The sequence below is a fragment of the Colius striatus genome, chromosome 2 (assembly GCF_028858725.1).
Source record: "Colius striatus isolate bColStr4 chromosome 2, bColStr4.1.hap1, whole genome shotgun sequence".
Classification (NCBI taxonomy): domain Eukaryota; kingdom Metazoa; phylum Chordata; class Aves; order Coliiformes; family Coliidae; genus Colius; species Colius striatus.
The window spans coordinates 4,014,588-4,025,887 of NC_084760.1; the positions used below are offsets into that span (position 1 = coordinate 4,014,588).

Sequence of the window (11,300 nt, forward strand, 5' to 3'; positions counted from 1 at the left end):
GAGGGCAAGAGCTCCATGCCACAGGTATCCAGTGCAGGCTGTTGCTTCTGTCTCATATCCCAGAATCGAGGAGTCTCATAATTCGGGCCCTCCCCTGCAAGCCCAGTGTGGTATCTGGCGATAACAGCGCTCCCAGGCGCCAGGAAGCAGCGGGGGGACGGTGCGGGTCGGCGTTCGGGTGGTGCGGGCAGGGAGGCTGCCGGGGCTGCGGCCGATGGAGCGGCTGGAGCTGCCTGCGGTGCCGCGTCACAACCCGCAACTTCTTGGGAAAGAACTTAGAAGGATCAATGTTGTAAATAAGGATCTGCAGAGTTTCGCCCTCGGCCGGGCCCGGGGAGGAGCGGCCGCCAGACCCGGGGCCCCGCAGCGCCTGACGCCGCAGCAGCCGCAGCCTCGGCCGGGCCCGGGGAGGAGCGGCCGCCAGACCCGGGGCCCCGCAGCGCCTGACGCCGCAGCAGCCGCAGCCTCGGCCGGGGCCGGGCCGCGGGCAGAGCCGGGGCAGGCGAGGCCGCGGCGCCGGGCGGAACCAAGGTTCCCGGCGCTGCGAGCGGAAGGGAGCGGAGCGGAAGGGAGCGGAGGAGGCGGGACGCGGCGATGTGGGGCGGCGGCGGCGGCGGCGCGGCCCGGGCCCTCACCCGCGGGCTCGGGCGCCGGGCTGCGGGCGGTGAGCAGGCGCGCTCCCGGGCCGCGCGGGGACGGGGCTGGCGGCGGGGCCCGGAAAACCTCCCCCCGCGTTCGGCCCCGGGCACGGCCGCGGCTCGTCGGCACGGAGGAGGTGGCTGCAGGCCGGGCCCCGCTGGTCTGACGGAGCGCTCAGCGTTGCGGTGCCCTGCGGGGCGGGAGCGAGGGGCTGCGGGCCGCGCCTGGGGCTGCCGGGCTGCACGTCCCAGGACGGTGTCCTTGGCCTGTCTCTGCTCCTTCTGTCCGTGAGCTGTTCTCACTGACATTTCCTGAGCAGTTCGTACCGTGCCGAGTACGAGTGTGCAGCTGGATATTGCTTATTCTGGTATATAGAGTCACAGAACGGTTTCAGCTGGAAGAGCCCTTTAAGCTCACGGAGTCCAACCTTTGTCCCAGCCCTATCAACCACCAGCCCATTTCCCTCAGGGCAACATCCACCCACCTCTGAAACTCCTCCAGGGACAAGCAGTGGTGTAATGACACAGGAACTGAGTGTGTGTGTGTGTAAGGATTTGCAGCCTGCAGTCAGAGCAAGTGTTTTGGTGACATTCTCACCAACTGAAACGTTTCAGCTGCATAAAAAGATCTGTTTTATCCAGGCTCTGAAAGGTGTCACGGCACAGTTTCAGGAGCACTGGGGCAGTGAGCAAGCATCTGCTCTTTAATCCCTGTGCCCTCCCGAAGCACGCTAGCGGGCAAATGTGCAAAGCCTGGTGTGGTTTGTATTGGTTTTCTGTTAAACTAGGAGTTTGCCTGCCAGCTATCATAAAGCTGATGTTTTACTGTGAGGGAGGGAACCCTGGCCCAGGCTGCCCAGGGAGGGTGTGGAGGCTCCTTCCTTGGAGGGCTTCAAGACCCTTCTGTACATGTTCCTGTGTGACCTGATCTAGGTGAACCTGCTTCTGCAGGGAGGTTGGACTGGATGATCTCTAAAGGTCCCTTCCAACCCTATGCTTCTGTGATTCCCATTCAGTTGCCTTTCATTTGTTTATGCTGATCTGTCTTTTCAGACAGGCCTGAGACGTACCCTTCAGAACTGCAGCTGGGAAACATGGCTGAAATCCAGGAGTACTCTGCCTGACACTCCAACTGCAATAAAAAGCAGCATGTAAGTGCTGTATTTAACATCTTCCTGTTATTAATCAAGTGTTACTAGAGTCTCTAAAGGATCTTTGTGGCTGTTTAGTCTTTAGAAGAGGAGATTGAGGGGGGATCTTATTAACATCTATAAATATCTATAGGGTAGGTGTCAGGAGGTTGGGACATCCCTTTTTTCCATAGTAGATAGTAACAGGACAAGGGGTGATGGGATGAAGCTGGAACACAAAAAGTTCCACTTAAATATAAGGAAAAACTCTGTCAGTGTTTCAGTGAGGGAGCCCTGGCCCAGGCTGCCCAGGGAGGGTGTGGAGGCTCCTTCCTTGGAGGTCTTCAAGACCCACCTGGACATGTTCCTGTGTGACCTGATCTAGGTGACCCTGCTTCTGCAGGGGGGTTGGACTGGATGATCTCTAAAGGTCCCTTCCAACCCTACCATTCTATCATCCTATGATTCTATAATCTGTTTTCTCCTGCAGAACCTTTTTTTCTCCTCATTTTTCAACTGACATGCAATACAAAATGTACTGGTTTCATGACACTGAGCTTTATTTAGGCTCGCTGTGAAGAGACTTCTCAGCACTTCACACTCATCAGTGGATTCCACAGAAATGAGGAAGTTCCAGCTCCTTGCACATAAATGGTGGGATGAAGAAGGAGAATTTTCAGCCCTTCATTCTATGAATGATATTAGAGTGCCATTTATTAGGTATGGGTTTTAAGACATTTAACACAGGTAATGATTTCTGCATAACCTCAGAATACATTTGAAAAGAAAAGCAATTGCCAGTACTTAAGATATATTGTATCTACTAAACCACCTCATGTGTTTGACCTTAATCACATCACGTTTTCTTTCAGAGATACTCTGTTGAGCATGAGTAGTAATTATCATCTGGGAAGCCCACTTTCTGGAGTGAAGATTCTTGACGTTGGCTGTGGTGGCGGATTGCTGAGTGAGGTAAGAAATCCTGTGCTCTGGTTTCATTTCTTGCAAAGCCTAACAAGGATTTGAGTTGTTTTACTGTTACACTGCTTAATTTCTCATCTTCCAAGGAAGAGCTCCTCTCCTCTCCTCTCCTCTCCTCTCCTCTCCTCTCCTCTCCTCTCCTCTCCTCTCCTCTCCTCTCCTCTCCTCTCCTCTCCTCTCCTCTCCTCTCCTCTCCTCTCCTCTCCTCTCCTCTCCTCTCCTCTCCTCTCCTCTCCTCTCCTCTCCTCTCCTCTCCTCTCCTCTCCTCTCCTCTCCTCTCCTCAGTAGTTACTGACTGTGCCTTCCACAAACCCCACAGAATATTTGGTGAGCATAGTGGTGGTGGCTGACAGAAAAGGAGGGAGTTGGTAATGAGAAGTGGAACCCTGTGGCCACACAGGCTCTGAAGAGTGCTGTGTCCTGTCAGTAGACTGAGGATGGTTTGCAAATTTAGGATTACAGATCTGTCTGCCTTAATCTGGGAACTTCAGCAGCACCTGGGACGAGATGTTACAAGGGGACCCGAAGCTCTCCCTGTGAGAGCCCACTCTCCGTCAAGGCTGGCCAAACTGGGGTGCTGCAACACCTTCTCAGGCTGAACAACTGGTGAATTTCAGGTTGGAATAACATACATGTGGTCATGTTCTGCAGCCTGTTTCAGTTTCAAAAGAGGTGATAGCTGAGGTGTTAACCTGTGAGTAAGAAGACACTGGAGAGGCTTGAGTGACAGCCAGGCCTGATGCTATCCTAGTAAACATCAGTGTTTAGTTCTCAGCAGTGAGAAAGTCCCAGAGATAATCATATATTAAGTAACCATTAAAAAGATATGAGGATTTACCATTACAGCTGGATGTTGAAGAAAGCAATGACAGTAATTAAATAGAGCATTTTCCCCCCTTCCTTTAAGTACTCTGTTGATTCTCCCCCTTTGCTTTTCCTCTCTCAGAGGGTAACGGTGGAGGACAACCTTTATTTGGTGTAACAAAATGGGTTCAGAGCAGTTTGTTCTAAAAGTTCCAATGTGTATATTCCACTAGATGGTTTTTCCTTAAGAAGATTAACCCCATCCCCCCACATCTAAGGATCCCTCTTGCTTTAATAAACACTTGCAGGCACTGCCTCCTTCCCTGACAGACGCTTTCTGCGGCGCGTGGGCACGTTGCAAAGCTGCAGACAGCTTTAAGGAAATTGTTTTCAGGCAGAGAATAAATGATAGTCTGTACTCTTAGCCTTTAGGTAGGCTGGGAGCTTCAGTTACTGGAATTGATCCTCTGGAGGACAACATCAGAACAGCAGATCAGCACAAGTCATTTGATCCAGTCCTGGCCGAGAGAATACAGTACAAGTCCAGTTCACTGGAGGAGATTGTGGAAGAGTCGATGGAAACCTTTGATGTAATTGTAGCTTCTGAAGTAGTGGAGCATGTGGCTGACCTTGAAACCTTTATCAAGTGTTGCTCTCAGGTGTTAAAGGTAAAGAGACATTTTTGCTTTCGTTATTGGGAATATTTATTGTCTTTTATTATTAAGACTTCCATTGGGAGGAATGTGCAAACATCTACATCTGCATCCACTTCTCCACCTTGAAGTCTGGACCATGCTCTGGAGGTGCCTTCCCTTCTCCTCCATGATACAATTACACCTCCCCTACTTCAATAACCAAAGTTAGGAGAAGTTTATTTCCCCAGCCCTGCCTTAGGAAAGTGTTAATGGCATTACCTGGCATTGCTGTGTTGCTTTTACATCAGGACCTTTAGACATCTGGTTGCACCTGGTTTCATTCAGGTGAGAGGAAACATGGCAGGGCTGCTGCTGGTTGTTGGACAGCTGTGACTCAGGCTGCCTTGAAACAGGCTGTAACGATGTTCCTGACTCACAAGAGTCTGTTCCAGCTCTGGTTGCTTTTCAAGGGCCATAGTTAGGCTTGGAGATAATCAGGTGGAGTTTTATTCCTCTTGATGTTACTGTATTTGTGAAGGAGGGTGGTAGGCCCAGTATCCAAGCAGCAGCTTTCATCTCCTGGTTGAGATGTTGAAAGGTTTCGTCTCTGATGGCCAGAAAAGTAAGTGTAGATTATTTGAATGGGACATTTAACTGATTTTTAGCCTGCTGGGGACAGGAATTATCCTTTATTTCTACCGAACAGTCTCTTAAGTACTTAGAATTCATTTCTGGCTTTGTTTCTTGACCCTGTCATCACCACAAGCAGCATGGCATTCAGCAGCTTCAAAACATGGGCAGTATTGCGCATTTTACTCTGGTCTTAATGAAACAATAGGGTTTCTTCTTTACAGTAGGTTTTGTGTATAACTTAATACAGTCTTGTTCAACATTTTCATCAACCACCTGGATGAGGGGACAGAGTGTACCCTCAGCAGGTTCCCTGCTGGCACCAAACTGGGAGCACTGGCTGATTCCCCAGAGGCTGTGCTGCCATTCAGCGGGATCTCGACCGGCTGCAGAGTTGGGCACAGAGGAACCTCATGAGGTTCAACAAGGACAAGGGCAGAGTCCTGCAGCTGGGGAGGAACAACCCCCTGCACCAGGACAGGCTGGGGGTTGAACTGCTGGGGAGCAGCTCTGCAGAGAGAGACCTGAGAGTGCTGGTTGATAATAAACTGCCCATGAGCCAGCAATGTGCCCTCGTGGGCAAGAAGCCAATGGCAGCCTGGGATGCATCAAGAAGAGTGTGGGCAGCAGGTCAAGGGAGGTTCTGCTCCCCCTCTACTCTGCCCTGGTGAGGCCTCATCTGGAGTCCTGTGTCCAGTTCTGGGCTCCTCAGCTCAAGAGGGACAGGGAAGTGCTGGAGAGAGGCCAGCACAGGGCCACCAAGATGATCAGGGGACTGGAACATCTTTGATATGAGGAAAGGCTGCGGGACCTGGGGCTGTTTAGTCTGGAGAAGAGGAGACTGAGGGGGGATCTCATTAACATTTATAAATATCTAAAGGGTGGGTGTCAGGAGGCTGGGGCAGCACTTTTTTCTATAGTAGCTAGCAACAGGACAAGGGGTGATGGGATGAAGCTGGAACACAAAAAGTTCCATTGAAACATAAGGAAAAACTCTTGTCAGTGTTTGAGTGAGGGAGCCCTGGCCCAGGCTGCCCAGGGAGGGTGTGGAGGCTCCTTCCTTGGAGGTCTTCAAGACCCACCTGGACACGTTCCTGTGTGACCTGATCTAGGTGACCCTGCTTCTGCAGGGGGGTTGGACTGGATGATCTCTAAAGGTCCCTTCCAACCCCTACCATTCTGTGATTCTATGAATACCTTTTCTTTGTCCATTCTCTGGGCAATGTCACACTGTAAGTGACTTTGTTAGATGATTTTTTGGGGGTGGTAAAGTGGTTTTCAGATCATCTTGTGTTGACTGTTTGAGGACTACTTAGTCATACTGTTAGAACATGATCATCTTCATGGTATTTAAATGACATACTTCTAAATACCCATGCTGGGATGAAATTAGTTCACAGTCCTGCAGCATGTAGACTTGTAGACAGACAAAATTATGTGTCTTAATGAGATTCAATTAGAAATGTTTTAAGAATTGGTTAAATGTCTTTCTAATTGAGTGTTTTCATATTTTAATTAGCCTGAAGGTTCTTTATTCATTACTACAATCAACAAAACACAGTTGTCCTATGTGCTGGGAATTGTGGTTGCAGAAAAACTCTTGGGCATTGTACCAGAAGGAACACATGAGTGGGAGAAGTTTGTTCCCCCTGAAGAGCTGGAGCACCTCCTGGAATCAAGTAAGTTCCAAGCCAGGTGATGGGAGTACAGAGAGATGCCCGTGGGGTTCCTGTAGAGATGGCAAGGGGATGGAAGCTAGGTGGGGTGAGTGCTGCAGCAATGCACAGCTTTGCCTGAGACAAGTGTCATTTGTGGATTTAACATAACATAAATGACCTAAGAATGCAGAGAGTATTCAAACAAAGTCACTGTGACAGATGCCCTGCGTTTTACAGCCAGAATGAGAGCTCCAAGGTTCTGCTGTCTGAGGGTGTGCTCTGAAGTGCTTCATGTGCTCCAGGGCAGGGTGGAGGGAGTGAATAACTGTGTTGACACTCCAGACCTGCACTGCTGCCACTGTGTTCTTTGTCATCTTCCCCTTGGGAGAAGGTGTTTTTATTTGTGGTTGCTGTTCCATGTTCTTCGCTCATATTGTATTACTGAGAGATTTCTTTAAAAACATGTGAAGATGAAAGCCAACCACAAACTCCTTGGTCAGTTCTTCAACAACTGGATGATGCTGAGATGAAGGAATAAGTAAATTCAAAGAATGGTAGGGTTGGAAGGGACCTCTAAAGATCATCCAGCCCAACCCCCCTGCTCAAGCAGGTCCCACCTAGATCAAGTCACACAGGAACATGTCCAGGTGGGTTTGAAAGCCTCGAGAGCAGGAGCCTCCCTGGGCAGCCTGGGCCAGGGCTCCCTCACCTCACACTGACAGAGTTCTTCCTTATGTTTCAATGGAATTTTTTGTGTCCCAGCTTCTTTCCATCACCCCTTGTCCTATCACTGGATACAACAAAGTGCTGCCCCAACCTCCTGACACCCACCATTGCCCTGGTTTGTTTGCTCTTAAGCACTGAGCTGGGAAGAGTTCTGCCCATTGTGCCCCTTCCCTGCAGGTGTATTCAAACCCCCTCACCAAATATTTCACTTTGCTTCAGTTCACTGCAAAGAAGCTGAAGTGTGAAGCTGTTCTCTTGGCAAGACCTTCTCCTGGCACTTTGCAGTGATGCCTTAAGGATCGTCACTCATAGCAGCACATGCTGGTGGTTCTTCCCATCCTTCCTTCAAAAGGAGGAGCAGGTGGAGTGATCTGTTTTGGTGGGGTGTTTGTTTTGTGCCTTGCCCCGTGTCTCCTGCTGGGACAGATCCATGCGGTGAGCTGAGAGCTGTGCCGAGGGAGTGCAAAGTCCCTCTTTGCTTGCACTGAGTCCTTGATGGCTTTCTGCTGCCTCTTGCTTTATATTTTTGGATTGCTAAGGGGAAGGTGCAGAATCCTTTCAAAGGTGTGCTCAGGTTTTGCCTTTGAAGCACGTGGTGTAAGCCTGAAGAGTTGTCTCCACCTACAGAAGACATTAGTGGTGCTGCAGGCGTGGCGTGGGGAGGTTGGTGTTTCTGGCACAGCTCTGTGCAGGTGGCTCAGCAGGGCTGCCTGGTGCCACTGCTGGTGACTGACAGGGGCCAGCTTGGGAAGCACAGCCCCCAAGCTCACAGGAGGGAGCCTGGGAAGCACAGCCCCCCAGCCCACTGGAAGGAGCCTGGGAAGCAAAGGTCCCCAGCTCACAGGAGGGAGCCTGGGAAGCAAAGGCCCCCAGCTCACAGGAGGGAGCCTGGGAAGCAAAGGTCCCCAGCTCACAGGAAGGAGCCTGTTTCAGACTGGCTGTTCTAAAGGGTTTTTGATGTCACAGTGAGTTGGAGAAGAGGAAACTGAGGGGTGACCTCGTTCATGTTTACAGATACATAAAGGGTGGGTGTCAGTGGGCTGGAGCCAGGCTGTTCTCAGTGATGGACAATGACAGGACAAGGGGCAATGGGTACAAACTGGAATAGAAGAGGTTCCAAGGAAACATAAGGACAAACTTCTTCAGTGTGAGGTGAGGGAGCACTGGCAGGTGCTGCCCAGATGGGCTGTGGAGTCTCCTTCTCTGGAGACGTTCCAGCCCAGCTGGATGAGTTCCTGTGTGCCCCACTCTAGGTGGTCCTGCTCTGGCACAGGGGTTGCACTGGCTGAGCTTTCCAAGTCCCTTCCAACCCTCAAGACTGTGATTCAATGAGTTAGGATGTTTAAGAACATTCAGTTGCTTGATGGCTTCTTTCTTTTCTAGATGGCTTTTCGGTCAAGGCTGTGAATGGGATGTTGTACAATCCCCTGTGGGGGTCGTGGAGCTGGACAGAAAGCACGAGTGTGAACTACGCAGTGCACGCCGTGAGACGCGGGGCGCAGGGCGAGCCGGGCCAGGGGCAGCCCTCAGCCCACACTGCCCCGTGACACAGGCCATCAGAAGAGGAGGTTTTACCCAGATGGACATCATAAAACCTTTTTCAGCAAGGAGTTTGCTGTTTGCATTGCTGGTGTTGGTTTTGGCCAAGTAGGTTAGGACTGTCTCAGAACAAAGCCAAAGGCCCCTTATCTCAGGAAAGGAGCAAAGTCTTTTGATAAGAAAATAGTTTCCAGTTGCTGGACAGGGAAATGCAGATAACTCATGTCATTAGCTTGGAGGAAGCTCTTCTATGTGTTGGCATTTTCAGTCCTACCAGGAAAACTCAGCTCTCCATAGGATAATAGCTTAAATGTAGACCAATTTAAAACCATAATGACAGATGAGAAATGTCTTCAGTGAGTTAAAGATACATGGAACACTTCAAACCTCTTGTTTCTATATTATGCTTTCTCCCTCAGAGGAGTTAAAACAAGGAGCAGCAAACCTCCTGTGTGGGGTGATGCTGTTTGTGCTGATGTGAGCTAAGTGTGCAGTGGAAGAAGAGTCTCCTAGACCAGTCAGAAGCCTCTTCACCGTAAAGGTACTTGTAGCTCTGCCTGTTGTTTCAACTTTCTCCCTCTGCCCAAAGAATGCCCAGAAAAACAATACATTATCAGTCTGCCCTAGAACTGAGGTGCCATACCTACTCAGTCTTAAAGTCCTAGGACAAGGACAAAGGTGTTGATTGGCAATGAAATAGGACTTTCTAAATAAAATGTCACACCTGTGTGTCCATGGCTTTATCTCTTCCCTTCTCTCTCTTCTTCAGTGTGTGTACAAGCAGAGAAGGGGCCTGGCAGTGTTTGCAGGGATGAAAATGAAACAGTTTTGTGTGTTACTTGTGCATTTCTCCCACTGTAGAGGTTTGGTGGGTTTCTTGCTGCTTTGCTGTATCTGCATGTTGCCATGGGATCCAAGTTTCATGACAGATCTGGTGATGCCTGGGGAGAACAGAGTCCATTGACAATGGAGATAATAGTAAATCACAGGTATTGAGACTAAAAAGGATGGTCTGGTGTCATCACTTCCATGACAGCACCTTCTGCTTTACAGTATTGGGGCTGTAGTGGGAAGAGTCGTCATCATGTAAGAACTTCAGTGATGGGGAAACCACTGCGTTGGTAAGTGTATTGTTCCAAAAGTTCATCAGGTGAAGTGAGCTAACTTCAGATCCCAGGCAGTGATGTCTCAACTCCTTCATTTAGAGACATGGGTTAGTGGTGAGATTGGCAGTGCTGGGTTAGTGGTTGAACTCAGTGATCTTAAAGGTCCTTTCCAAGCAAAACAATTGTATGAGGTGAGGGACTGCTCTGTCAGCTGCAGTCTTCAGTTGTCACCCCTTAATTTTTCCCTTAGATATCTGGACAGAGAATATCTCTATGGCTGTTACAGCCACAGTTTCTGAGTGGCAAAGCTCATTTCTGAAGCTAATGCTGTGTGCAGGAGGAACACCACCATCCTCTTCCTGCCTGACCTGCTGCAGAGGAACCTCTGCTCCCTTGGTCATGTGTGCAACGTGACATATAGCATCCAGGAGAGGAGTGACACTGGGAAAAGCATGGAGCCAGAGCAGAACACCAGCACTCTTTGTTCCTTTAAATCCAGCCTGTGGCTTGAGTGAGTTCCCCTAACCAAGTTACCAGCCTCAATCTGCTTCATTTCAGCTGTGTGACTATTTCAAACGTGACCAACAGTGAAAGGAGCAGGACCTTGAAGAGCACTGAGACCTGGGCAGATTGCTGGGGTAGCCCACTAGAGACATCCCCCAAGGGGGACAGTCCCCCCTTCACCTATTGTCTTTGAGACCCATTGAGTGAAGTAAAAGGTAGGTAAAACTGGGATAGAACAGCTGATGCTCATTAGGTTTAAAAGCCCTTGATCCAGATGTTTGTGTGACCAGCTGTTATCCTGGCTTTCTCCTCCTCCTCCCAATTGCTTGTTGCTTGCTTGTAGTTTTTCATTGAATTGTAAGCTGCCTGAGGAAGGGACTGTGTGGGGTTTTGTTCACTGCTAGTTCTGTTGCTCTTAGCACAAGGAGCCTTTGATGCTGCCCAGCAGGTTGCCCAGATGGTTCTCTGCCCAGGCTTGCAAGAAGCCTTATGTACCAGATTAACTATGGCTGGCATTTAAGCAACAAGCTCATGGAGCTGGTTGTCCATGGATAGCCCTGGCACCTGACCTTTGCTTCCTACATGTGTGTAGGAGCCCTGTGAGTCTGGGAGAGTTGAGTGAGCAGTGTGGGCAAAGGAGCAGGGACTGCTGGAGCAGGCCTTTAGGACCCATGTTATGTGTCCAGCTGTCTCCATGTGCTCCATCCTCAGTCTCTAGCCCTCAGTTTTCCTCTCATGGTGGAGTATCACAGAACCTTAAGGGGGCTGGAAGCTCATCCAGTGCAACCCCCTGACAGAGCAGGTCACACAGGAACTCATCCAGCTGGGTTGGAATGTCTCCAGAGAAGGAGACTCCACAGCCCCTCTGGGCAGCCCCTGCCAGTGCTCCCTCACCTCAACAAGGATGGAATTCTTCCTTGTGTGTCTTTGGGACCTATATTACCATGTA

The 11,300-nt window shown here is 50.1% G+C and overlaps 1 protein-coding gene across 3 annotated transcripts; it reads left to right on the forward strand.

Moving 5' to 3' along the window:
* Positions 1–613: 613 nt before the first annotated feature.
* On the forward strand, positions 614–9,470 carry COQ3 (coenzyme Q3, methyltransferase). Of its 3 annotated transcripts, none has more exons than XM_061989858.1 (7): positions 614–664; positions 1,696–1,789; positions 2,336–2,488; positions 2,641–2,740; positions 3,979–4,221; positions 6,338–6,497; positions 8,586–9,470. In XM_061989858.1, coding segments are annotated over exons 2-7 (822 nt in total). In that variant the 5' UTR covers positions 614–664; positions 1,696–1,787; the 3' UTR covers positions 8,750–9,470. The 3 variants fall into 3 exon arrangements, with proteins under 3 accessions (XP_061845842.1, XP_061845844.1, XP_061845843.1); XM_061989860.1 differs by lacking the exon at positions 614–664 and adding an exon at positions 959–973; XM_061989859.1 differs by lacking the exon at positions 614–664 and adding an exon at positions 963–1,006.
* Positions 9,471–11,300: the final 1,830 nt, after the last annotated feature.

Excerpts from the sequence above, each read along its gene's own strand:
- COQ3 (XM_061989858.1), top strand. Across the intron at positions 2,489-2,640 it reads ATTAGAGTGCCATTTATTAG|AGATACTCTGTTGAGCATGA; the intron begins GTATGGGTTTTA and ends GTTTTCTTTCAG. Across the intron at positions 6,498-8,585 it reads GGAGCACCTCCTGGAATCAA|ATGGCTTTTCGGTCAAGGCT; the intron begins GTAAGTTCCAAG and ends TTTCTTTTCTAG.